Source organism: Oryctolagus cuniculus, chromosome 4 (assembly GCF_051225735.1).
Source record: "Oryctolagus cuniculus isolate XC-2025 breed Fujian yellow rabbit chromosome 4, ASM5122573v1, whole genome shotgun sequence".
Classification (NCBI taxonomy): Eukaryota; Metazoa; Chordata; class Mammalia; order Lagomorpha; family Leporidae; genus Oryctolagus; species Oryctolagus cuniculus.
Genome location: NC_142870.1, coordinates 155,708,243 through 155,735,883, shown reverse-complemented (window position 1 = coordinate 155,735,883; position 27,641 = coordinate 155,708,243). Strand labels below are relative to the sequence as shown.

The following is a 27,641-nucleotide window of genomic DNA, read 5'->3' as shown; positions in this document are numbered from 1 at the left end:
AATACAATGATAGATGTAGGTGTGAATATAGAGAAATTGGAACCCTCACAGATTGCCTCACAGAAAGCTGTCTGGCAGTTCCTCAATCAGTTAAACATGTACATGAACATGTACTAGAACATAACTAGTACATGACAAGCACTTATTCTCTTAGTATATAACCAAGAAAAATGGACTGAAACTCAATCATGGTCTCTCAGATGGGTGGTGTGGAACCAAGTACCTGCTTGGTACTTGAGCCATTACCTGCTGCGTCCCAAGCCTGTACATTAGCAGGAAGCTGTAATTGTAATTAGAACCCAATACCCCCAATATGAGCTGTTGACATCTGAGGCTGCTGCTTACTGTGAGGGTAAATAACTACCAACTGAGGTTCCAGGAGACGAAAATGGCAAAGAGCAAAGACAGCCTTCAAAGATAACCCCAGTAATGCCACAGAAGCTGTGTTCTGGAGTTTCATCTACAGGCTCATTTTAAAAATCACTGAAGTTGTGAGTGCCTGGGGGTACATGGAATTCGCAGCTATAGAAGGAGGTGGGAGCTACAGAAGGAGCCTAGGGTGACTAGGTAAATGTTAGAAATCTTAACGTAAATGTTCTTTTATTCATTTTTTACTGTCCCAGTGAATATTTACTGATTTCTTAAAATTGCTAATGAGATGCTGAAGATTTAACTATGAATAAAACAGCGGAGATTCCTCCCTTATGCAATTTAGGTAGTAAGTGACAAGTCGTTGTCACAAGGAATACCAAGAGGAATGTGCAGGGCACCATGAAAATACAAAGAAGGGCTCCAAGGAAGCTTTGGGAACAGGTAAGACTTTCTGGAAGAATTGACCTCCACTATGAGACCATCAACACGAACATGAATAAGCCCAGCGAGGGGAAAGGAAAGTCAGCTCTTGGCAGACAAAACAGAATGGGCAAAAGCAGTAAGAGGAAATTCAGGCAAACAAATGAAAATACAGAAAACCTGGAAGAGCCATTAGGCTCTTTAAAGACCAAACATTGGGGCAAGCGCTGTGGCATAGCGGGTAAAGCCACCCGGTGCAGCCCCGGCATCCCATATGGCCACTGGTTCTAGTCCAGGCTGCTCCACTTCCAATCCAGCTCTCTGCCATGACCTGGAAAAGCAGTAGAAGATGGCCCAAGTGCTTGGGTCCCTGCACCAGCATGGGAGACCTGGAAGAAGCTCCTGGCTCCTGACTTCCGATTGGCCCAACTCTGGCCCTTGCAGCTACTTGGGGAGTGAACCAGCGGATGGAAGATCTCTCTCCTCTGCGTCTCAGTAACTCTGCCTTTCAAATAAATAAATATTTTTTAAAAATAAATAAAGACTAAACATCTTAGGGAGACTGAACTTCCACCTGAAATGCAGTGGGTGGTCACTGAAACTTTGCATATTTGATCACCCTCTAGAGAACACAGGCAGGAGTGCGTTCAGGGAACCAGACGAGGCAGGCGTGGTCGGCAGGACTGGGAGTCTGGGTGCGGAAAGGCTGCGGACGGACAACCAGGAGTGATTCCCCCGTTTCTGCATGGTAAGCGGGTGGATGCAGGAGGCATTCCCCGAGGTAGCCTGAAAAGCTGCAATGTTCAGGCATCCGCAGTTGGCTTGCTGATGTGCCTTTCTAATTCAAAGTGCGCTCCCTGATTTGCTTTAACTTTCCTAAAGATTACCTGAGGCACGCCGGCTGACTGCTGGAGCACCCACCACCACAGGAGAGCCTGCTCGCAAGAGGGAGCCCTTGCACACAACCTCGGAGGAGCGCCTCAAACCGGCTAAACAGGAAGCTTTGAACAGCGAGAGGACCCCGCCTTCCGTGCTCGGAGTGAAGCCACCCCTGCGGAGCCAGCCACCTGGCGCGGCCAAGCCTCCGCGGCCCGCCTTTGTTGAAGCGCTGGCTCCGCCCCCCGGGAGGGAGAGCGAAGGGGCGGGCCCGGAAGGTGCGTCACGTGGCACCGCCCGCCGGAGCGCGGCTCGGCTTGCGTCTTGGCCTCACGTGACCGCCTCCCCAATCAGCCAATGAGCGAGCGCGGCGGCGAATTTCGAATGGAGTCGCGGTAGTGGCGGGCGGCTGGAGACGGCGCCAGGGACCTGGAGGCCCCGGAGCGCGGGGCTCAGCGCGCGGCAGGGAACCTCGCAGCGTCTCGGGATGACAGGATTGTGCTAGCTGCGGCACAAGCAGCGGCCCAGGTACCGTGTGGGACGCTCCCGCTTCGCTCCGGAGGAGACCGCGGGTTTTCCAGGAACGGGACGGGGCCGCAGGGACTCCTGCCCAGCCCCCCTTGGAGTCTCAGCCTCGTCCTAAACTGGGGGGCCCGGAGCGAGTCGCCCGGACGGAGTGCCTGTCGCGGCTCGGCTGCTGCATCTGCCCTCTCCGGTTATCGGGGACCGACCCTTCTTCCCAGAGAATCGTGTTTCTTTAGCGTTTCCGGAAGTTCCAGGCGGCCATTGTTTCTGACTCCCTGACGTTCCCTTCTTGTCCCGGCTTGTCGCTGGCTCCTGCGAAGGCCAGGCCTGGCCGGCGGCCTCCGCACTCGGGACCCAGCTCGAGCAGTCCCTTTGAATCCAGACCCTGTGGACGTTGCAACAGCTCCCTCCTCTCTCACCGCCCTCTGCTTCTATTCCTTCTACCACACCCCCTGTGTCACACCCTCCCCACGGACATAGAAAACTCTGAGATGGCAAGGTGCAGCTTAGTTAACTGTAATCGTGAAGCTGAATAAGTCTTTGTATTTAGAATATCGCAACTGAATCAGCCACCTGTGTGTGGCATTCAGACATCTCCATAGTGAACCTAAGCTTCAATGCAGTAGGTGTGGTAGGCACCTACCATTAGTGCTTTCAGAAATAGGTTACTATCTTTCTACTGTAAACTTGCCAGGATTTGTTGTATATCCATTGGTAGAAAGAAAATATTTAAATGAGAACTGCAATATCTGTATTTAAGACCCAAGACACTGCATATGGGAAAATAAGGCCTAGAGAAAATAATAAAAAAAAAATGTAAGACTTAGGAAAATATTGGACTAACTTAGAGAAAATATAATCTAGGGTGAAAATGTTCATGAAAAGTGGTTTGGCATGCTTAGTAGCATGCTAAAGTATTGAATTTGCAGCAATGAAAGAGTAAGTCTATTTATGTGTTAATATATTCTGTCATTACATGTTTGGCTACTTTTAACTATACTTAAAATAATCTTTATTTAATGTCTTGTGTTCTGTGCTCATGATTTCCTGCACTAGTTAGCAGTCCTGAGCTTTAGCACTAACTTTGAGAATACCATCATGTTCCTGTTCTTTGCAACTCTGTCGTTGTTGTAGTTGTTAAAGCATATAGAAGGTTTTTAAATAATCCTGAGGATCACCTTGACTTTTTTTTAAAGAGCAAGGATATTTACACCATTTTTTTTTTTAAAAAGATTTATTTATTTATTTATTTGAAAGGCAGAGTTACAGAGAGGCAGAGAGAGAGGTCTCCCGTCCACTGGTTCACTCCCCAAATGGCCAAAATGGACCTTCTTCCAGGTCTCCCATGCAGGTGCAGGGGCCCAAGGATTTGGGCCATCTTCCACTGCTTTCCCAGAAGTGAAGCAGCCGGGGCTCAAACTGGCACCCATATGGGATGATGCCACTCTAGGCAGTGGCTTTACCTGCTACATCACAGCACCAGCCCCTATCTTGACTTTCTTGAGAATGTGTACATATCTTAAGTGATGGTGGGTTAAAAGAGTAAAAAAAAAAAAAAAATCAAGAGGGGTTATGGTAGAATGAGTAAAAGCAGAGAGGGCTGAGACAGGAATGACAGTCTAATGTGCATAATAGTTGGGTAAGTGGTCTGGATTCAAAGAGACTAGAATATTTTCTTTCTGTCCACAGTTCCTTACTCAGCTCTGTGCAGAGGCAACCAGGCCGGGCCTGGTCATTACTCTCCCATGCAAAGTTTATAACTGAGTAACCAAGTCTGATAAGTATAAATGAGAGAAGAGCTTGAAAACAAAACCCAGCAACATATATAATTGCCTTAGAAATAATGCTATAAGCCCAGGCACTAGGAGTTGCTCATAAATACTGTCTATAATAAAAGTAAATAATGCATCAGTGTAATAAGCATTTGCAGTAATGTCTACCATATTAGAAGCCCCCAGTGAATAGTTGTTAAAGAATGAGTAAGTGGCATATTATGGAATCTTTGGGTTGGAACTCTGTATTCAATAAAGCTTTCCTATAAAGCACTTGAGTAGGGTAAGATTACACCAAAAATGTTAATGGAATGTTAAAACTGCAAAATTTAAGTTATTTCCAGGTAAGTTTGTATGTAATCCACTCTTTATAAACAACCTGTGTTTTCAGTCTTAAGTTTTATATTTGATAATATTGTCTGCGAATGATTAAATTTTTATTGTTTTAAATTTTTAGGCAGAAAATGGCAAAGGAAAGGTGCCTGAAAAAATCTTTCCAAGATAGTCTTGAAGACATAAAGAAGCGAATGAAAGAGAAAAGGAGTAAAAATTTGTCTGAGATTGGCAAACGCAAGTCTTTTACAGTTGCACCATGCCAGATAATCAGTAAGAGATTTTTATGTTGTCCTTTTACGTCACTTTTTTAAGTATAGAACTGATAAATTTTTTTATCCCCTTATAGGCAACACTTCTACACTGCTGAAAAATTACCAAGATAACAATAGAATGTTAGTTTTAGCTTTGGCAAATGAAAAATCCAAAGTGAAAGAAGCCCAAGATACCATCTTCCAGCTGAGAAAACAATGTTACTACCTTACATGTCAGCTATATGCATTGAAAGAAAAACTAGATTCACAACAAACCAAAGAATCGGCTCAGGTATTTTTGTTAAAAAGGCTGAATTTCTAGTCCAAAAGTTTTCATCAGTGCTTCTTAGCTTTTCTGTGTAGTTGGGTTATATCTAGTTGTGCATGGGATATTCAAGTGCTTTTGGAGAATCATTGTTACCTACTAGTTAGCTAAATAAGGAGGACTGTACTTTAAGTATCCTGAAGAGGTTGGTGAGCAGAATTTTAATCGGATGCTGTTTGTGTCCAAGGCTAAAAGAATGGGTTCAGTTGTGGTCCTGCCAGCCAGAATAGAACACACATGCAGAAAATTTGCTTTAAGGTATTGTTTGTATATTAATTCTGAGAAGAGCCGGTTTCCAGGGAAATTACATAGGGCAAAGAAAGAGGAAAGCAGTGGTGAGTGTCATGTGTTATAGAACAGTTTACTTCTTCCTGGTGACCATCTGTTCACTTTTCCAGGAAAGACAGTTGTATTAGCACTTAGGACAAAAGGCCAGATTAGAAATCCACATCGTGGTGATTGAGTAGGGGTTCAAGAGGGGACTTTAGAAAGGAATTAAAGTCACCTCTCCATTTATAGAGTCAGTGAAAAGAGTACTTACTTCTGTATAACTAAGATGATTCCTTATTTTAACTATGTGTAAAATAGTATACAATATGTAAATATTGGAGAGGTCTTCAAAAGCTTCATAAAATATGCATGGGTTGAAAAAAACTTTTGCACCAAAAAATTTGTCCTTTGATTCCACTTTTCCATGAGGTTTTTGGAATGACCTCAAACATACATACACACATATATACTGTGTACACATACAGTATAGTTGAGAATTGCCTCAATAGGTATGATTTCTTCAGCTTTGTGTGAAAGTAGATTATTTTTAAATTTTTTTTCTTAAAGTAATCTTTCAAAGTTTTTTTCCTTGTTCAGTCAACTATTAAGGGAGAAATAATCCCTCCAAAGGCATTTGAATCTTCTTCTCCTTTTCCCAAGTTTTCACTGACATCACACAGAAATAGCATGAAATAAATACTCAATGAGATAATAAGAAAAAAAAAAAGAGAAAAATCCTATTCTTACAGGCCCTGTAACATTTATCAATAACTTTTTTGAGTATTAAAACATTTCTTGGGCTGGACATTTAGCCTAGCTGTTAAGATACCAGTTAATGAGGCTGGTGTTGTGGCATAGTAGGTTAAGCCTCTACCTATGGTACCAGCATCCTATATGGGTGCTGGTTCAACTCCTGGCTGCTCCACTTCTGATCCAGCTCCTTGCTGATGGCCTGGGAAAGCAGTAGAAGATGGCCCAAATGCTTGGGCCCCTGCACTTGCACAGAAGACCTGGAAGAAGCTCCAGGCTTCAGATTGGCCCAGCTCCAGCCATTGCGGCCATTTGGGAAGTAAATCAGCAGATGGAAGACCTCTCTGTGTGTCTCCCTCTCTCTGTCTGTAACTCTGCTTCTCAAATAAATAAATAAATCTTAAAAAACAAAAAAAGACAACAGTTAAGATGTTTGCATCCAATATTGGAGTATCTAGTGCCTGGTGTTCGTGGGGTTTTTCTTGTTGTTTCTTTTCTTTTTTTTTTTTTTTTTTTTAGATTTATTCATTTATTAGAAAGGTGGAGAGACAGAAATCTATCCACTAGTTCTCTCCCCAAATGGCTGCAATAGCCAGGTATGGGCCAGGCCAAAGGCAGGAGCGCAGAACTCCTTCCAGGTCTCCCACGTGGGTGGCAGGTACCCAAATACTTAGTCCAGTCTCCACTTCCTTTCTAGGTGCATTAGCAAGAAGTTGAATTGAAAGCAGAGCGACTGGGACTCAGACCAGCACTCCAGTGTGGGATGTCTTCTGTCCCACAGTGCCAGTCCCAGAAATAATTCTGACTCCAGCTTCCTGCTAAAGCACACTTTGGGAAGCAGCAATGATAACTCAAGTAATTATGAGTAATTATGTTCTTGCCACCCATGTGGGGAACTGGATTCAATTATTGGCTTCAGCTTTGCCCACAGTTGCATGCATTTGGGGAATGACCCATGGGTGGAAGCTCTGTCAAATTAAAAAAAAAAATTAAATATGATGTTAGTTGCTGGGCAGTTGTATTATTAGCATTTAAAACAACAACGTATTTTCTCCCATATAGTTATTAGATGGGTCATTCCTCACCCTCATTCTGTATTTGTGCTTCAGTGTTTATCCAATTTAGCAGTAACAAAGAAGGTTGAAGTGCTTTAGTATAAGAATTTTTTTTGCCTACTAGTAACTGTTAGTAATTTCTAATAGGCTTTTGTTCCCTAAATTTTATAATAGATCTTTTTAATAATTTATTTTTAAATTATATTACTGTTTACTTATTCTTTTATCCTTTATTTAGTTATAATACTAGTTTCAATAATACGTAATATTGATGCAAAATTTAAAACTTTAATGATTATTTCTGATTGTTTTGTTTCATATGAGCAATTTTAGCCTTTTATAACATTAAAACATGATATATGCATCAAATCTCAGAAAACAATTTAACTAAATTGGCCAGATTCCTAGAAAGGCTTCCTAAGAATCAGGCTTTATTCAGACTTCTTAGGAATCGCACCTTCCTAGCACAGATATACAAATTGGCCTCATGTGTACTTGTGTTCCATCTTCCCTCTTGTTGCAGTGGCAGAAGTGTCCCTACTCTCATTTGAGGCCAAGTCCTCCTCCTCTGTCAGATTCCCTCCCTCTCATTTCCTCTAGGACTTTTCTCCTGGACTCCTCCATGGGTTTCCCTCTTACTGAATCATGTTAGCCATCACATAAGTGTACCTTACCATCTCTTACCTTAAGAGCAAGTGAAAATAAATGAAACCTCTCCCAGTCTCTCCTTATTTCCCTGCTTCCCTTCACAAGAGAACTTTTCCAAAGAGAAAAAGGCACTCCTTCACTTCTTCAGCTTCCATTCACATTTGAAACCACTGTTCTCTGGCTTTGGTCCCTACCATTCTATTTGACAGGCAGAGAGAAAGACAAATCTTCCATCTGCTGGTTCACTTCCCAAATGGCTACAACAAGTGGAGTTGGACCAGTCCAAAACCCGGAGCCAGAAGCTTCTTCCAGGTCTCCAGCGCAGGTGCAGGGCCAAACTTGAGTCATCTTCTTCTTTCCCAGGACATAGCAGAAAGCTGGATCAGAAGTAGAGCAGCCAGGACTCGAACTGGCGCCCATATGCAATACCAGCACTGTAGGCAGTGGCATTCCTGCTATGCCACAGTACCAGGCCCCCCCCATTCATTTTAAAAGAGCCCTCCAACCTCAATTATTCTCTTGCATTTCACCTTCATACCGTAATATTTCCTTCATAGTATTGTATTTCCTTCATAGCATTTGCCACTATGTGCAATTATACATACATGATGGTCCTTCACAAAGTTTTGGAAAAATAGGATTAAAAGATAAGTTTATTTTTCTGCAAAAAAAAAAAAAAATTGAGGGGATGGCATTTTGGCATAGCTGCTTAAGCTGCTGTTTGCAATGCCAGCATCCCAGATGAGCAGCCATTTGGGTCCCAGCTCCTTTTTTTTTTTTTTTTTTTTTTTTAAAGAATTATTTATTTGAAAGTTGCAGAGAGAGGTAGAGCCTGAGATTCCATTCCAGTGATTTACTCCCCAAATGACCACAACGCCCAGAGCTGAGTTGCTCAGAAACCAGAAGCTTCTTCTAGGTCTCCCACATGGGTGCAAGGGTCCAAGGACTTGGGCCATCTTTTACTGCTTTCTTAGGCCATAGCAGAGAGCTGGATCAGAAGAGGAGCAGCCAGGACTCGAACCAGTGCCCATATGGGATGCTGGTGCTGCAGGCTGGGACTTTAACCCACTGTGCCACAGCGCCAGCCCAAGGGTCCCAGGTCCTTACTAATGTGCCTGGGAAAGCAGTGGAAGATAGCTCAAGTGTGGCCTCTGCCACACACATGAGAGACCTGGATGGAGTTCCTATCTCCTGGATTCAGCCTGGCCTAACCCAGGCCATTGCAGCTATTTAGGGAGTGAACAAGCAGGTGGAATATATACCTCTGTGTGTGTGTGTTTGTCTCCTTCTCGCTGTAACTCTGCCTTTCAGATGGATAAATTTTTTAAAAATTTGAAATCCTGCATAATTTTTAATGCATATTTCCCATGAAGTTTTGAAGACACTTAATATACTTATATCATTGTTCTTTTTCGATTTTCTCTCCCTGGTCTGGAATGTAACCTTTAGGAGAATAGGACTTCATTTTTTGGCTGTTATAATCTCAGTTCCTAGATTAGTGCATGACACCAGTGTGTACAAGGGTACTTCAAAAAAAAATTGTGTAAAATAGAATTAAAAAGATGGGCTGCTTTCAGTGCCAAAAAAAAGTTTGAAATCCATGTATACCTGGGAGTCTCCTAAAAGTTCATAGAAAATGTATATTTTGAAAAAACCATTGATTTCAAATTTTTTGCAATAATAAACTTGCCTCTTAGTTCCATTTTCCCCAGACTTTTTGAAATTCATTCACATTTTGTTGGATAAATGAATACTTTGCTCTGAATATTTCCATTCTAACAATGTTTTCTTTTGTTCTAATACATTAACAGAACCAGGAAATATTTCCCTCTGGAATGGACTCCGTTGGTGATGACAACTCCAGAGATTTATTTATGATGGATTTACCGTTAGTATCCAGTTCACTATTTTGATTATTAATACTAAGATTTTAATTCTGTGATTCATTTATGAGAAAATTTGTATTATTCTGATTGATATTTGGAGTCTGATACTCTCTGTATAGAGAATATATTCAAGAGAATTTTGCATGATGAAATTGTATTATATATAACCAAGCTAAAGCTTTTTTTTCTTATATTTTATTATATTCTTATATTTTTATATTACATTTTTATTCTTATTTTTTTTCTTATATTTAGTTACTTCTTTGATGCTAAGGATAAGAAGTTTAACTAGAATTTTTAAACTCCCTTCAGTTAGATTTTTCTCTAATGTGTCTTTTATTCTGAGAATTGCTGGTTGAAGTGATGATATTTCTCAGTTCCCACAAAAATAGTATGGTTTGGAAAAAAATATACAATAAAACATCAAATTTAGTATAGTTATCAAACTGTCTTGCTAACCCACTTCCTTTTATCATTAGACCCATATACTTTCTTCCTCTTCTTTTGCATCAAGTATACTTTATTTGTTTGCTTATGAATTATTGAGATTTAATTACATACAATAAAATACAGCTGTCTTTATTACACAGTTCAATGAGTCTGACTAATATATACGTCTATAGACCCCAAATGTCAATTAAGATAACAGAACACTGCCCTCACTGTGATATCTCAGTTTTAGTACTACTGTCATTTTGGGCCAGATAATTCTTGTTGTAGAGGGCTGTCTGTGCATTATGGGATGTTTAACAGCATCCTTGGCCTCTACCCATTCGATGCTGCTGACAGCCCTCTCCCTCATTTGTGAAAGACAAAAATGACTCCAGACATTGCTAAATATCCCCTGGGAAGCATTGGCCTGGTTGGAACGGCTGCCATACACAGTTCCCTCATAGCCCTTTCAAGTCTAAACCTCTTCTTACAGAAGCAACCACTAATGTGACTTCTGTCCCCATTGATTACTTTTAATCATTAGTAGTTCTCAAACTGTTGAACTTTAAGATATTTATGTTATGGGCAAAAAGTAAGATGAGGTAGTCAAGTTTTTATAAGATTTCTAAAGTGGTTATTAGTTACTACCGCTCTACTCTATACTAATCCTGTATTTAGTTTTCAATGTCTAGATTAGAAAGTCTCCATAAAAAATAAAAAATAAAATAAAATTGTAATTAGGATGAAACTACCAGTAATAGGATTACATCATAAAGAAAATTTCTTGTTTTGTGAGTCAAGGAAGAATAAGATTTTAGAAGAAAATGAGCAGTGTTAAGCAACTTCTGGAAAGTTTGATAGTTAAACACCATAAAGGCATGTGTTACCAACATATCACAGCTCCACTAATGATAAAGCAGGCTTCTAAAAAGATGAGTAGTTAAACTGTATTTTTTTAAAAAGTAGGTCAATTCTGATTGGTTGTTCCTCCAGTCAAGTGAAATTGAATTACGATGTTTTTTTTAGTTGGAACTATTCAACTTGATACTTTAATTCTTCCAGTTGGAATTGACTGTCCTCACCAAATCAGCCTGCCTATAATTATTGTAAGTTGTTTGGTTTCCTTTGATGCAGAAGTGATATATTAATTTGGAATGGAATCATAAAATGATACTGAAGGAAAGATTAAAAACCTAATTTAGGAAAATATTGTTTGTTTTTATTATATAGTTGCTAAATACAGTTACCTTTTATTGATATTTTCTAAGGCAAGTGGCTCTTCAAGAAACTGACCTTCCAGGACAAGAAGAATCATTTCACATTGGAGGTAATCAAAGTAAAACTCTAAAAATATTATGAAGGGCAAGATCTTTAAGAGAAAAGTAATATAATTAAATATTCCTAACTTATTTAACTTTCTAAATCTGTTGACTGGTATTCTGTTTAAAGCAAATGTGTTTATTTTACACAGAATCATAGCTTTAAAAATACATCTATCCATTGTGTCAGATTTCCAGTTTGAAACCTTAGCTATGACTATGACTGCATTTCAGTGAGCCCTACTATCTGTGGGTTAAGCTTGGGCATTTTGCATGTAATATCTCACTTTACCCTCACAATAACCTTAGGATAGAAGTCTAGTTAGTCTCATTTTGTATAAACTCAAAGAAGTGAAGCATCTCACAGGAAGTTGCTTACTTGATAAGAGCTAGAGTTTAAATTCAAAGCTGAACTCCAAAGCCAGGTCCTTCTAGATACTTCGCCTAAATTGACGTTTCTCAGTTCTCAGAGATCAATCTGTTGTACTAGACTAAGCTTTGAAAAAGGGATAATGCTTGAGTAATCAAAACCAGATGAATTCTGTCTTTTTCTAAAAATACAGATTGTGCTTCATACCTGAAAGGTTTTCCAATTATCCAAATATTACTCATTTTTCAAAGAACAGCTTCGCTCTGCTGTCTCAGTGTGTTTGTCCCACTTGGGAATATGAGGTTCCTTTTCTCTGAATCTATGCTTAAATAGGTACTGTTCATTTTTCTTTAAAGCTTTAAGCCAGGAACACACAAAACTCTGTTAGAATATTTCTAAAGACTATGTAAGATTGTCTCATAGGTCAGATATGAGCAGTCAGCTGATCATTGATAATGTGAATAGATGTGAATATTAAGTTTCCCAGATTTCTATTTTTACAGTAAGTATAGAGAAACTACAAAATGACTTCAGTTCTGTTTTTAATGTTGAATTCTAAGATTATTTTCTAAAAAATAAAACTTTTTCTCATTTTTTTTTAACTTCTCAGAGCAAATGCCTGCGATTCCTCAAGACACACTGGGAATTGACTTTAATTCAGCTGAAACTAAGTCTGGTTTTAATATCTTACCTAGAACTGTATCTCTCCGTCGCCATTTAAAAAGCCATTTTGACAGTCCAAGTCAGCTTGATGCCTTGGATGATTTTGAAGCTAGTCATTTGGCAGAGCAGACTTTTGAAATTGAAAAAATTAGCTATGTAGACCAGTTAGTAAACATACACATGCCTGAACATGTAAAACAAAATGTGTGTCAGTGGAACAAGGACCAAATTAATGTATCACCAAAGCTGATTCACCCAGGAAAGTTCACTAAACTGAAAGAAGTCATTTTGGAACCCAAATCTGAACAAACTGAAAGTAAGCATAGACATACACAACAGAAAAAAAGAGAAGAAAAGCGAAAAGCTAACAGAAGGAGAAAATCAAAACCCTTGTCAAAGTATAAAGGATGCAAGCTTACAAATAAAAAAACTGTTTCCAAAAAAGAATTGAATGAATCTGTCAGTTCTAGTGATGCTTACAATTTCAATTTGGAAGAAGGAATTCATCTAACTCCTTTCCGACAAAAAATGAACAATGATTCTAATAAAGAAGAAAATAGCAATAAGACTGAAGTGAGTGAGTGTGAGTCAAGTGGTTCTGGGGATGACTCTGATGACCTCTATCTGCCCCCTTGCAAATCCACTCAAAATCTCTCCGACAAATCAGATAGACCAGTCACGAGACCTCGATCTAAAAGAACATTAAAATATACTGATGAAAAAGATACAGGGGCTTCTGTGGATGAAAAAGACACGGAGGGTTCTATGCCAATGAGAACTCCTGCCAGTAAGTGATCTACTTGTTTGCCTGCATTTTTAATGTTTATGATAAATGATCGCTCCCAATGCTTATATACTATACTTACCATCTGTTTCTCTGGGGGAGGTTAGAGACTCACCATCTGGCTCTAGGGGAAGTTACAGTCTGATTAACGTGAGGGTTTGGGGGTAGAAATCGCAGTTGTGTTGCTCTGACCTACTTCAAGCTAATGTAAATCCTCTTTAACAATAAATATTTTTTGTAATGGAGACCCCATTTTTATTTTCAGTAAGTGGGGGTTTGAATTAAAAGATCCTCTACACCCAAACCTGAAACTCTCTTGAAAATGAAATTGGACTTGACTTTAATAATGTAATTTTAATGCTTTTGCTTTATATTTAATTTGACAAGAACCATGATTTGAAATAATTTGCTAGTTATTGAAGGTAGCCTAAAAAGAACTAAAAATTATTTCCTGAATTTACAGAAAATATTCTTTTATAAGACATTTGTAAGATATCTAAAAACTGGCTCAGAAAATCTTATTTTATCAAAAACAGTTCAAATGTTAGCAGTATAGCCTACACCTGTCCACAAAGATTCTGAGACTTTTAGTTAGTAAAACTTAACCACATATAGTCAGGTTGTATCATTCGCAAAACAGCTCTATGGGGCAGGTGTTATGGTGTACCACTTGGGACTCCTTTATCCCATATCAAGGTGCCTGGGGTGAAATGCCACCTCTACTTCCAGTCTAGCTTCCTGTACGATCTGGGAAGCAGCGGTTCTCTTAAGTACTTGGGTCCCTGCTGCCCACATGGAAGACCCAGATGGAGTTCCTTGTTCCTGGTTTCAACTCTTACAGGCATTTAGGGGAGTGAACCAGAGATGGAAAATCTCTTTTTGTCATTCTGCCTTTCAAATAAAGAAAGACTTTTTTTTTTTTTTTTTTTTTACTGTCAAGTATAGGTATCATCATACTCGTTTTGTTTATAAGAAAACTAAAGCCTTTAAACAAGTAAAGAACTTTCTATTTTATTTATTGCATTTCAGAGGCAGAGAGACAGAATTCCCATTTGCTGGTTCACTTCCCAAATGCCCACAACAGCCAGGGGTAGGCTAGGCAAAATTTAGGGTCTGAGAAATCAATCTGGGTCTCAGGTGCAGAAACCCAACCACGTGAGCCTTGCGTGCCACCTCCCAGGTACTCTAATGTGGAATGCAGGTCTCCCAAGCAGTGTCCTAGCAACTAGGCCAAACATCTGTCCTTGAAGTAGCTTTCTAGTTCATCAGTTAAGCAGGAGGAACATACACATAATCTTTTTTTATGTATTAGAATAAATAAAACACTATTGGCAAAATACTGATTGTTACTGAAATTGAGTAACAGGATTTATTATACTGTTATAGCCATTTTTATATACATTTAAAAATGTTCATAATAAGTTTTTAAAATAAAAAGAATATTCTCTAAAATACTGTTACCCAGTGTTTGGTCCCTGGAACCACCAGCATTGGAATCACCTGTCAACTTTGCAGAAATATAGACCCTCAAGCCATGTTCCATTTCCATGAATCAAAATTTGCATTTTTTAAAGGTTTATTTATTTATTTGAAAGAGTTATGGAGAGGGAGAGACAGAGAGAGAGCTCTTCCATCCAGTGGTTCACTCCTCAGAAGGCTGCAATGGCTGGGACTGGGCCAGGCCGAGCCAGGAGCCAGAAGTTTCTTTGGGTTTCTCTTATGGGTGGATGGGGCTATCTTGGGCCATCTTTCACTGCTTTTCTCAGCCATTAGCAGGGAGTTATATCAGAAGTAGAGCAGCTGGGACATGAACTGGTGCCTGTTTGGGATTCCAGCATTAGAGGCAGCAGCTTTACCTACTATGCCACAATGTCAGCCCCCAGAATTTGCATCTTCTGGGTTCATATTTTCATTACAGTTTGGAAAGCCTTATTCTGGAGTCTAGCAATGGATCTGATGTTGTTGCTTAGACAAACTGAAAGTTAGAATAATAAACCTAGTACAATTTACTTATGTGGCAACAATAAAAAAACCATACTGTTGGAAACCCAGATAACCCTGGAGCATATGACCAGCTAGTATAAAATCATTTCAAATTTATAATTTCATTTTTCTTGGGATATAACTTTCTGTTTAAAGCTATTTAAAGAGATTGTGGGGGCCAGTGCTGTGGTGCAGTGGGTTAATGCCCTGGCCTGAAGCACCAGCATCCCACATGAGCATTAGTTCGAGACCCGGCTGCTCCACTTCTGATCCAGCTCTCTGTTATGGCCTGGGAAAGCAGTACAAGATGGCCCAAGTCCTTGGGCCCCTGCACCCATGTGGAGACCCGGAAGAAGTTCCTCGCTCCTGGCTTCAGATCAATGCAGCTCTGGCCATTACAGCCAATTGGGGAGTAAACCAGTGGATGGAAGAACTCTCTCTGTCTCTCCTCTCTCTGTAACTCTGACTTTCAAATAAATAAATAAATAAATCTTTAAAAAAAGATAGATTGTGGTACAGTGTTGTCACTGTGTGCTAGGCGTCTGCCTCCTAATGTAGATGTAGCTCCAATATTGAATAACTTGGATGTTTATACAGGAAAACCCTGGTTAACTTTTCAGTATATGAACTTCACTAGGAGGAACCCCTCTTTTCCTGGTTTATGCGGAGGCTATGATTTAGAATTTAATAGGATGAATGTAAGTGACTTTATAAAACTATATGAAGCCATTTGTGAAAATCTTTGTTATTGAAAGAAAAAGAGAGGCCTTAATCATTCTAAATAGCAAGGTGGAACTAAAATAAAATTCTTGGGGCAAGCATTTGGTGCAACAGTTAAGTTGCCACTTGGGATACGCACATCCTGTATCATAGTCACTGGGTTCAATTCCTGGTTCTACTTCTGATCCAGCTTCCTGCTAATGCATGCCTGGGAGGTTAGGTTGTTGAGTCTTTGTCATCCACAAAAGAGACCCAGATTAACTTTCCAACTCCCTGCTTTGACCTGGCACCAACAGTCAATATCTTTGTATCTCTCTCTCTCTCTCTGTCTTTTAAATAAGTAGATATTTTTTAAATGAAATTCTGTAGGTTATGTAAGCTAATTCATAATGCCCAGCCCATCCCAAAAGTATTTTAAGTTTTAGTTTAGTTCTTCATGTCTGTCGTACATATTTAATATTTCAACATTATCTGGTTTGAAAGAAATAGAAGAAAATGATTAAAATGTTTAAGTAACCTGTGTTATAAAGTACCAGATTTTGTGTACAAATGCGTTATATAATTGAGTACAATTTTAGTTCTGTTTTTTTTATTTTGTTTTTTTAAATTTTTTTAGCCATATTCAGTAAAAGGTGTTTTTGTAGGTACCACACCATCTGGAACTCACCAGTCACCTCATTTTAGCCTGAAGGATATCACCAATGTCCTCTTGAATCCTGAAGTGAGAATCAGAAGACTTTCTCTTTCTCCAGAAGCAAATACAGAAAGCATGGCAGTGTCTCTGCCTAAGCGCAGGTGCACAACCAGCGTGAACTATAAGGAGCCCACACTTGCTTCGTAAGTGCTTGATTTGTAGGAACTCATTTTCAGTGATACACTTTGGGGTAGTATAGCCATGGAGCTTTGTTCAAGAATGAGTCTTATTTGAAATGCAAAATATGATTAGAAAACTGAAGTGGGAATGTTAGATTTGGCATGTTTTACAGTAATTTTATACTGAAGAGCTTATAATTAATTATGCCTAAGTTCTCTTTTTACTCTTTTAGGAAACTGAGAAGAGGGGACCCTTTTACAGACTTGTGTTTCTTGAATTCTCCTATTTTCAAGCAGAAAAAGGATTCGAGACATTCTAAAAAGAAAAGTATGAGGAAAACACAGTGAAACTTGGGTTGGTTGCTGCTTGAATTCATCCCTCACCCCTTTCCATTGCTCCAAGACAGAGTCTCTCACACAGCACTCAAGTAGGAAAAACTCTTGCCTTGGAATATGCTCCTAACAGGACTTCAGCTCATACACATTTTTTAAAGATGTGTTTCGCATGTGATGTTTTATCATAGCCTTAATAAATTTATTTTTCCTTTTGCCTGTAAACTGAACTTGAGCACTAAAATTGTTGAAAGCATATACTACATTTTTGAAATTAATTATTATTCAAATTAAGTTTTAATTTTAAGTTTCTGGCGTCTTTGTTTTTCCTGTAAGTGGAGGGATACTAGAGTAGATTTTTTTTTAAGACAGGATGAAGATCTTTAGAAAGTCCCTGTATAGTTTTGAGAAAATAAGTCTTGACATTCACAGTAAGTATATTCTGAGTTATTTGTGGATCCCTTATACCACTGTTGAGTTTAATGTTTCAGATAAAATGTGCTTAGGATCATGATTAGAGGATTGATGGTTGTTTAATCTGAGAGACTAGGTAAGTGACTAGTTCTGACCCCCAGGCTCTGGGTGTATATTATTCAAAGTGATGCCTCAACAGAACCATGAATATTATTCCAGGATAGCTCCTTATTTAGTTAAAAATCTCAAGTGTTATATGTGTGAATCCGAAGGGCTTTTCTGTAATTTTGACTAGCCAATGTAAGGGAAGATTAATTCAGAAAGTTTGTACATACCTCTTTAAACTTCTAAATCAATGTAAGTTATCCAGTTTTTAAAGAGCAATAAAGTTTGTGTAAAATAGTACATATGTATTCCTGTAGCTCTTTAAATATCAAAAGAATATCTACCTAGTTGTCTTAGTTTCTAGGCTTTGCTATTCTCATCGTTGTACACTTCCTCTCCCTTCCCCTTCTGTGTTCTCTGTAGTCATTGCCAAGAAACTCAACTTCCCCTCTATACTCTCAACCTTACTCTTCTTTCTTATAACTTTTCATTGTGCAATCACCAGGTCTGTAATCAAGAAACTGTAATTTTACTAGGTGGATTTTCTAATCCTGATCTCAAATTTTCTTGACTGCATTTCCAGCTCTGTGAGTTCCATGTCAGTCACACCTAGAATCCTTTCTCATCACCCAAATTTGTTATCCCCTGTAGTATCTGGGTCAAATACAGCCTGATTTTGGATGTTTTTAAATGGTTGAAAAAAATCAAGAACTTGAAATCAATGTTGGTGGTATGAAACACTGACTTTGAACCCCAATGAATTGCTTATATAATATCTTTGGTCTTGCCTCTTAGCCTAAGAAACCTGAAATACTCACTTTGTTTCCCTTTACCCCAAAATTTGGCAACTGCCACTCTAAACCATTGGCTGACTTCACTTTTGCTTTGTAAATCATGTTCTTCTGACACTTTCTCTTACTTTCATCTTTCCCTGCATCCATTATCCTACAATCTACGTTAAAGTTTCTGTACTTTGAATGTTTCTATATTCTTGCTATAGTGTATAATCGTAGACTGTTGTTTTGTATTTTAACATTGTGTATGAATGTTATATTGTACGTATCCTTTTACAGCTAACTTTTTGAGATTTATCCATATTGGCAGAAAGAGATTATTTTCATAATTGTACAGTATTTTGTTATGTAAATAAACCAGACAGTTCTTTTGAATTGTGTTTCTGTTTTTTTCATTGTTTACAAATGTTGAAATGGATACTGCGCATACTAGTGCATATGTACATAATATCTTCGTGGGATTGGTGCCTAGAAGTAGAGTTGCCCAGTTGCAGGAGTATATTGAGCTCTAGCTTTACTGTGGCTTAGCAAATTCTCTATAATGATAGTACCGATTCTCTTTTCATAAGGAGGATATCACTCTCCCTACAGCAATTTATAAGTTCCACTGTCCCAACACATTATTAATTTCTTGGTGGTGTTAGACATTAAAATTAACCAAGCTGGGATGGAGCTTTAGACTGACAGGTAAAATACCTGTGAAGACACATATATCCCCCCAATATGAGAGTACTTAGGTTCAACACCTGCCTCTAGTACCCGACTCCAGCTTCCTGCAAATGCAGACCCTGGGAGGCAACAGTTGATGGCTGAAGTAGGTTGATTCCAACTATGTGGGAGACTTGCATTGCATTCCTGACTCCTGATTTCAGTGCCCAGCCCAGCCCAGGGCCAATGTGTGCATGTGGGGAATGAACCAGCAGATGGAGGCTAGCACATTCTCGTTCTCTCTTCCTGTTCTCAATCAATAAAATTCACAAAGAAAAGGTGTGTAAATGGTTTCTTTTTAATTGTTGAGGTTGTATCCATTGATTCAAATACCTATGAGAGTTGAAGTGCTTATTGGACAAGTCTAGGGAGCCTTTATTCTAGAATTCATTTATCCTTATTACTAAGATGTGAAGCATACAGGGTCCCCACCAACAGGCCCACATATTAAAACAAAATTTCCCCATCTGGTTGCTGGATGCGTGAATGATTCCTTTCCAGCCCTGTGAGTTTGGAGAGCTGTTTGGCTTTCGGCTCCTGTAATTGTTCTTTACTCTGCAGTTGGTCTTTCCCCAAGTTTCATTAAGTTTGACCATAAACAGGCACAGATTCATATTCGACCAAGACTCAAGGGACCCTTAAGGAGAATTCAGGAGCTCCTTGTTTGCAAAGCTCCCATTGCCGAGTATTCTGCTAGCTAACTCTAGTTTCTCTGGCTTTTCCAAATTTCAAACTCTAGCTCCTCAACTAAGTGATATTACTGAACTCTTTGGATTCTCCTTCCTCGTGCTACAATTCTAAACCTGGGATGGGGAGCGAACATTGCAGCATAGCAGGTAAAAGCTGCCATCTGCAAAGCCTGCACCCCATATGGGCACCAGTTCAAATCTCAGCTACTCCACTTCCAATCCAGCTCCCTGCTAATGACCTGGCAAAAGCAGCAGAGGATGGCCCAAGTGTGTGGGAGACCTGGAAGAAGCTCCTAGCTCCTGACTTCAGCCTGGCCCAGCGCTGGCTGTTGCCCCCATCTTGGGAGTGAACCAGCAGATGGAAAGATCTCTCTGTCTCTCCCTCTCTCTATATAACTACCTTTCAAATAAATAAATCTTTGAAAATAAAATAAAACTGAGATGAACATGGGGCTCACTCTGCTTATTTTCCTTTTTTCTGGGATCATAATCCTATCGTATCTATTGCCCAACTTCTAAAAACAATTCATTAAAATATTGAATACAGTTCATTAAGATACCAATCTTCTCATTTATAGTGGATGAACAAGTAGCATAATCGTTATGCCTTCTCAGGAAAAAGGGGAAGTTAATAATTTGTCTTGTTAGGATTCACTGCCACTATAAATATGCATGCCTTTTACCTATTGTGAAAAATTCTTAGCTCATTGAATAATACCTTTTCCCCATTCTCTCTTCATGCAATACCTAATAATTGCTAGGCTTTGATTTAAAGAATATTTAGCCCCAACTGTGCCAGGCACTGTTTTAGGCACTTGGATGCTTCAATGAACAAAACAAATATTCTGCCCTAATGGAATTTACATTGCTGGCAGTCTATTCTCTTAATCCCATGTTCATATTTTCCATCTCTAGCTATATTCTTTGTCATTTCATCAGTTCTATATTCCATTTCACTCATTCTATCCTTAACTGAATCATAGCCTATTTAACCCATCATTTGATGTTTTCTTCTAAATTTTAAGCAATTATAGTACAAGCACTTTTCTTTTAGAATATTGATGTGTTTTCCACATTAGGTGTCTAGTCTTGATAATTTACATAAATGTTGACATTTGATTATGATTAATTGCCTGCTTAAGCATTTTATGATTTTCTATTGTAATCTCATCCTTAATGGGGTTTAGTTTTCCTTCAGAGAGTTTGTGAATCAGATTGTAGAAACATCACTGTACAATGATTTTGTGTTAGCTTTTACCTTGTGCCCTGGAGAGATTACTTGCCTAAGAATCAATTTTTATTTTATGCTGTTTGGAGATTTCTTTAGGGATTCCTGGACCATGTAGGAAATATAAACTTGAAGCTCAAACCTGCTTTAAATAAAGTTCAAGGGCTTCAAATCCTTAGGAAAATTTTGTTTATGCTTTCACTCATGTATACAGACCTTTTATAGATTCCAGCTTTATATGTCTGGGGGAAGGGGCTAAGAGATGTTAATAATTTGTTTCATTTAACCCACATATATATTAAAACCTAAGCCCTTTACTTAGAGATAGCAACTTTCTTGGGGTGACCAAAGAATCAGAATGTCTATAGGAGGCTTACATTAGTTTCCTCTTGGTTATACTACTTACAGACTATAGTTTTTTAAAAAGATTTATTTATTTGAAAGGCAGAGTTAGAGAGAGAGAGGCAGAGAGAGAGGTCTTCCATCTGATGGTTCACTCCCCAGTTGGCCGCAACGGCTGGAGCTGTGCCAATCCGAAGCCAGGAGTCAGGAGCTTCTTCTGGGTCGCCCATTGGGTGCAGGGGCCCAAGGACTTGGGCCATCTTGTACTGCTTTCCCAGGCCATAGCAAAGAGCTGGATTAGAAGTGGAGCAGCTGGGCCGGCGCCGCGGCTCACTAGGCTAATCCTCCGCCTTGCGGCGCCGGCACACCGGGTTCTAGTCCCGGTTGGGGTGCCGGATTCTGTCCCGGTTGCCCCTCTTCCAGGCCAGCTCTCTGCTGTGGCCAGGGAGTGCAGTGGAGGATGGCCCAGGTGCTTGGGCCCTGCACCCCATGGGAGACCAGGAAAAAGCACCTGGCTCCTGGCTCCTGCCATCGGATCAGCGCGGTGCGCCGGCCGCAGCGCGCCAGCCGCGGCGGCCATTGGAGGGTGAACCAACGGCAAAAGGAAGACCTTTCTCTCTGTCTCTCTCTCTCACTGTCCACTCTGCCTGTCAAAAAATAAAAATAAAAAAAAATAAAAAAATAAAAAAAGTGGAGCAGCTGGGACTCAAACCAGCGCCCATATGGGATACTGGCACTGCAGGTGGCAGCTTTACTCACTATGCCACAAGACGGGCCCCAACAGACTGCCTTATTTTGTAAGTTCAAATATGTCCTTAAATGCATTACACAGTATTTCTGGATATCTTGTGGGCCAAAATTTTAAATCATCTTAGTCTTCAGTATTGAGTAACCAGAAGTCTCCAATCCATTGTCAAGATTTTAAGTTTATTCATTTCTTTACTTATTTCTATTGGAAAGGCAGAATGAGAGAGAGGGAGAGAGAAACAGATCTTATATCTATGGTACACTCCCCAAAGGCCTGCAACAGCAGGCATGAACTAGGCCAAAACCAGAAACTGCATGTGGTCTCCCACTTGGTTGGCAATGACCCATGTACTTGATCTGCCATTTGCTGCATCCTAGAGTGTGCATTGGCAGGAAGCTGGATGGGAAGCAGAGGCAAGACTCAATCCAGGCACTCCAGTATGGGATGCCAGAGTCCCAAATGGTGGCTTAACCTGCTATGCCACAATGTGTACCTAGGATTTTTTTTTTTTTTTACATCACAAAATGTTTTCATACCTAAAAGCCACTTCCTATTTCTCTGAAGTCCAGTGTTCTTAGCATGATCTGTGATGGCATGGCACCATCTCACCCTACTCCTCTTTGCTCTCTACCACTCCTGTCATATCAGATTCTCTCACTTCTTTGGTTCTTTACTGCCTCAAGGAGTTCTCAACCTGTATGTCTCTGCCTGCCTTCTTTTATTGCCTTAGTCAATGCCTATTCATATTTCAGCAAACAGTTTAAATACCACTTCCTCTGGAAGTTTTTCCTAAATTCTTGCTTGTCAGATTGTGTATTCCTTCCTATAAATACTCTGCTAGCACCATGGCCCCAGAAATTCCCTATAGACAAGGACCTAAAGAGGTCCTAAATCTTTTGAATGGAAGAAACACTGGTGTTGGGACAGGCTATCAGGGGACTAGGGAAGTACTTAGGAAACTTATCCTGAAGCTACATTTGCTTAGCAAAGTATCGTGTGTGTGTGTGTGTGTGTGTGTGTGTGTAAACTTGGTCCCACCAAGGTAAGTTCTACCTTTCATTGTATTGTTCGTGACACTAGTAAGCACTGTTCAGTGTTTAACTCTCCCATGAAAAAGTAACTGAATTTTGATTATTTTGTACAAACATGCAGTCTAAGTTTCAGTAGCTCTTAGTCCCACTGCTGAAGTTGACTCTTAAACAAGAGGTATTTCATGACCCCATTCAACTTGATCCCAACACATCATCAACTTTCACTCCAATCTGACATTAATCCCTCACCTCTGAGTTCACTGATATTACATTTCTTCTTCGGGTTACATTTCCTCTCCAATAATAGGTTTTAGTATTAAAAGCAATCAATTCATCACATATATTCTTATTTTAAATATGAGATGCTCAATTATGTGGTAAGAATCTGTAGTGAAAAGCAGAGAATGTAAAAGGAACTTGTTATAGCCTTAGTAACCAGATAACTCCTGTTGCAACAAACTAGGACAATGAAATGTAGCTGTGGTATTGCACAATGTTCAAGAACACTGACTGTGCACCCAGAATCCATGCATCTGACTTTCTGAGAAAATTATCTTTATCTCAGTATTTTCATTAAATTGCTGTAACGATTCAATGAATCAACATACATAAAATAGTTATGAGAGTGCCTGACACAGCTACTAAGTGCTTGGTCAGTGGTAGATTCCTGGGCTTGATAATTACCTGGTTAGGGGCCGGCACTGTGACTCAGCAGGTTAACGCCCTGGCCTGAAGCACCAACATCCCATATGGGCGCCGGTTCTAGTCCCGGCTGCTCCTCTTCCTTTCCAGCTCTCTGCTGTGGCCTGGGATGGCAGCAGAGGATGGCCGAAGTCCTTGGGCCCCTGTACCCACGTGGGAGACCCAGAAGAAGCTCCTGGCTCCTGGCGCCGGATCGGCGCAGTTCCGGTCATTGTGGCCAACTGGGGAGTGAACCATCGGATGGAAGACTTCTTTCTCTCTGCCTCTCCTCTCTCTCTGAAACTCTTTCAAATAAATAAATAAATCTTTACAAAAAAATAATTACCTGGTTATAGGGATCCATGTAACATATACAGTTTGACCATTCGATCATCTGCACTAAATTCTGTCTGCTAGTTCATTCATATCTCTTAGTACTAGCACAGATAAAATATTATTCATATTATGTTAACAGTACTTAAATAAAGTTCTAGGCAAAAAGCCCTTCTAATTTGTACATGTATAGCACTAGCTTAAATACATAGTGTTTCACTTTTATTTCATAGCTTTCTCACATACATTATTTAAATACATCTTTAGTATAACTTTAAGCAAAAAGGTATGTGTCTAATGAAAGAACACACTCAGGATGAGGAATAAGACTACACCTAGTGTCTCATCCTTAAAGGGTGTTGAGAAGTAGAATTTGTACAAGAAAATACATGGAATAGAATAAAAACAACAACACAACAGAGAGGTGTCCAAAATTTATTTCCTTTTGGTACTCATAGAAAATATGGAAAAATTTGGCCTGCTTGGAGACTGTCAAGTGGACTCCTACAGCTGCACAATCATACCCAAGGGATTTTTATCTTTGGCATCTTGGAAGGTGGCATCTAACATCACCATGGAAAGTTTCATCCTGTTCAATATTTTCATCCATAACATAGAGATGAGAAAAGATAGCTTTATAGCTTATAAATAAATGTATAATCTATAAATGAAAAACCTAGAAGAAACAGACAACAGTGATTGTTGGAACTTTCGAATATAAAAAGCTTCATGGGTCAATACAACAGAAAGAATATCCTATAAAATCAAGCCCACATCTCCTTTGTGACCCAACAGTTCCACATTTAGGTATTTACACAAGAGGAACAGCAGCATGTGTCTACAAACAGACCTATACAAAAATGTTTACAGCAGCTTTACTGTTAAAAACCATAATGTGGAAACTACCCAAATAACCACTACAGTTAAATGGAGAAACAAAGTGTGAAACATTCCAACAACAGAATATTAATACATACTACAGCGTGGATGAAGCAGACCCAAGAATACAAGAAATTAAAGAACAGAAAAAGATCTATGGTGATAGCAATCAAAAGTGGTTGTCTTGAGATGGTGGGAGGGGAATTGGCTGGAAATGGGCACCAGGAAACTTTATTTGGGTGATGGAAATGTGTCTTCTTTGGGTAGTGATTGCACTAATGTATATAACAGTCACAAGCAATCAAGACACATCAGAAGGAAGCTGGATTAGAAGGATCAGCGCTGTGGCATAGCAGGTTAAGCTGCAATCCGCATCCGTTATGGGCACTGGTTCAATTCCCAGCTGCTCCACTTCCAATCCAGCTCCCTGCTAATGTGCCTGGGAAAGCAGCAGAAATTGTCCAGGTGCTTGGGCCCCTGCACTCACATGCAAAACCCAGAAGAAGCTCCTGGCTCTTGACTTCGATCTGGACCAGCTTCTGTCACTGCAGCCATGTTGAGAGTGAACCAGAAGATGGACTCTCTCTCTCTCCCCCGTGTAACTCTTGCCTTTCAAATTAAATAAATAAATCTTACCCAAAACCAAACAAAATAAAACAAAACAGAGCAGCTGGGACTGCAAGCAAAGGCTAAACTCACTGCACCACAATGCTGGCCCCAACCAACAATTCTTAAACCAGGGTTCATCAGTGAACTTTAAAAGGATTCAAGACCCAAGAGAACTGATTTGCAGAAAGTTTACACGTGTATGTGTGAACATGTGCATTATTTTGAGCAGACCCTTAGCCTCCAACAAGGCCCCCAAGAGATTTCTTTTAGAGAACTTCACACCTAGATAAACTGAAACTGCTCTCAACTCAGTTCATAAAATGTCATACACACTTACCAATTACACTAGTTCTTTCTTATCTTTTTCAACTCTTGACCCTACCACAGGTGTTGAACTTCCCAGTAAGAGTAAATAGGAAGCTTGAGTTCTGTGTTCTTCGCTTTTCTGTTTTTTTTTTAAATTATTTTTAATAAATACAAAGAAAATCTCCAGCTTTGTCACTGTTAGCTTCATATTTCCACAGTGTTCTCATAAGAAAACCAAGGCATAAATATACACATTACTGTAAAGGGGACTTTTCATGACACAGCTGTCCTCTTACCTCCTTTTAGCATCTTCTGGTTATTTTCTTGAAGGTCTTCCTCCAGGCCTATTGGAAACCTACTTGCTCTTTATTTTTTCCTCTTTAAATCCATTTCCATCTCTTTACCTAAGACATTTCTGTTTTTGCCTGTCAATCTTCATTATAAATTAGACTGGTAGCACCAATGGACCCAAAGGAGAAAGTAAATAACCCCAAGAGCCTTCAGATTCAAATAGAGGCACTGGTGTCAGTCCCCGCCACCAGTTTTCCACCCCCCCCCAACACTCCCTATACACACACACACACACACACACACACACACCTTTTTCAACCAGAAAAGGCTGTGATGCTCAATAGTTGGGCTCCTGCCACCTGAGTGGGAGACCTAGAATGGTAAATTTTTTTTTTTTTTTTTGCTTATTTTAAAGATTTATTTATTTACTTGAAAGGCATAGTTACAAAGTCTTTCACCTGCTGCTTCACTTCCCAAATGGCTGCAATGGCCAGACTGTGGAACCAGGAGCTAAGAGCTTCTGGGTCTCCCACTTGGAAGCAGGGGCCCAAGCACTTGGCCATCTTCTACTGCTTTCCCAGGCCGTCAGCAGAAAGCTGAATTGGGAGTGGAGCAGCCGGGACTCGAAGTGGTGCCTATATGAGAAGCTGGTGCCACAGCCAGATATTTAACCTACTAGGCCACAGCGCTGGTTCCTGTTTTTACTTTTTTGAAAGGCAGAGTTACAGAGAGAGGGAGAGATGGAGATCATCTATCCACTGGTTCACTCCCACAATGGCCACAATGGCCAGGGGTAGACCAGAAAGAAACCAGGAGCTTCATACAGGTCTCCCACATAGATACAGGGAATCAAGCACTTGGGCCATCTTCCACTGCTTTCCAGGCACATTAGCAGGGAGCTGGAGTGGAAATGAAGCAGCCAAGACTCAAATCAGAGCCCATACAGGATGCTGGTATTGCAGGTGGCAGTATAACCCACTGTGCCACAGTGTTAGCCTCTGGATTGGGTTCTTGGCTCCCAGCTTTAGTTCAGCCCAATCTAGTCAGCTGTTGTTGACATTTGAGGAATAAACTGGTAGATGGGAGACTACCCTCTCTCAAATAAATAAAAATAATTTACATAGAGATTTTTTTGAAAGATTTATTAAGGCAGAGCAATATGCAGAGAGCGAGAGCGACAGAGTGAGTGAAAGAGAGTAAGGGAGAGGGAGATCCTCCATCCACTAGTTCACTCCCCAAATGGCTGCAATGGCTGGGCTGGTCCAGGCTGAAGCCAGGAGCACAGAACTCCGTCTGGGTCTCTCACATGGGTGACAGGGGCCCAAGTACTTGGGCTGTCTTTTTTCCCAGGCACATTAGCAGAGAGCTGGATCAGAAGTGGAGAAGTCTGAACTCTAACCAGCACCCCTTTACAAGGCCTACATCACAAACGGTGGCTGATCCCACTGTGCCACAATGCCCACCCCTATTGAGAGATTCTTCACTACAGATATAAGGATGGGGATGGATTCTCCATTCCAGAACTTCCATCCATTATCTGGCTTTCTTCTGCCCTCATTCATTCCTCCCTGGAGGGCACT

General features: G+C 40.0%; 1 protein-coding gene and 2 long non-coding RNA genes across 8 annotated transcripts in view; 1 reads left to right on the top strand and 2 right to left on the bottom strand.

Moving 5' to 3' along the window:
* The window catches only part of LOC149127188 (uncharacterized), a 131,183-nt gene extending 129,362 nt beyond the window's left edge, over window positions 1–1,821 (bottom strand). For 3 of the 4 annotated variants that reach the window (XR_016232848.1, XR_016232850.1, XR_016232849.1), the window contains exon 1: window positions 1,680–1,821. This is a non-coding gene — a long non-coding RNA (uncharacterized LOC149127188). The remainder of the gene's footprint in view (window positions 1–1,679) is intronic. The other variant, XR_016232847.1, reaches the window with a different exon arrangement.
* Window positions 1,822–2,056: 235 nt separating this feature from the next.
* On the top strand, window positions 2,057–18,591 carry SGO1 (shugoshin 1). Of its 3 annotated transcripts, XM_017346739.4 has the most exons (8): window positions 2,057–2,196; window positions 4,423–4,571; window positions 4,648–4,844; window positions 9,412–9,488; window positions 11,187–11,245; window positions 12,218–13,057; window positions 16,402–16,594; window positions 16,804–18,591. In XM_017346739.4, exons 2-8 carry the CDS (start codon window positions 4,430–4,432, stop codon window positions 16,916–16,918), a joined length of 1,623 nt encoding a protein of 540 aa, XP_017202228.1. In that variant the 5' UTR covers window positions 2,057–2,196; window positions 4,423–4,429; the 3' UTR covers window positions 16,919–18,591. The 3 variants fall into 3 exon arrangements, with proteins under 3 accessions (XP_017202228.1, XP_089187312.1, XP_089187311.1); XM_089331186.1 differs by lacking the exon at window positions 4,648–4,844; XM_089331185.1 differs by lacking the exon at window positions 16,804–18,591 and having other exon boundaries at window positions 16,374–16,587.
* Window positions 18,592–24,397: 5,806 nt separating this feature from the next.
* LOC149127187 (uncharacterized) lies at window positions 24,398–25,465 on the bottom strand. Its single transcript, XR_016232846.1, has 2 exons — window positions 25,343–25,465; window positions 24,398–24,652 (listed from the first exon to the last, which is right to left on the bottom strand). It is a non-coding gene; the product is annotated as an uncharacterized LOC149127187 (long non-coding RNA).
* Window positions 25,466–27,641: the final 2,176 nt, after the last annotated feature.

Bases quoted from the DNA above. Each gene is read 5' to 3' on its own strand.
- SGO1 (XM_017346739.4), top strand. From the start codon at position 4,430: ATGGCAAAGGAAAGGTGCCTGAAAAAATCTTTCCAAGATAGTCTTGAA. The intron at 11,246-12,217 runs GTAATCAAAGTA...TTAACTTCTCAG, and splicing joins AGAATCATTTCACATTGGAG to AGCAAATGCCTGCGATTCCT. The intron at 16,595-16,803 runs GTAAGTGCTTGA...TTACTCTTTTAG, and splicing joins AAGGAGCCCACACTTGCTTC to GAAACTGAGAAGAGGGGACC.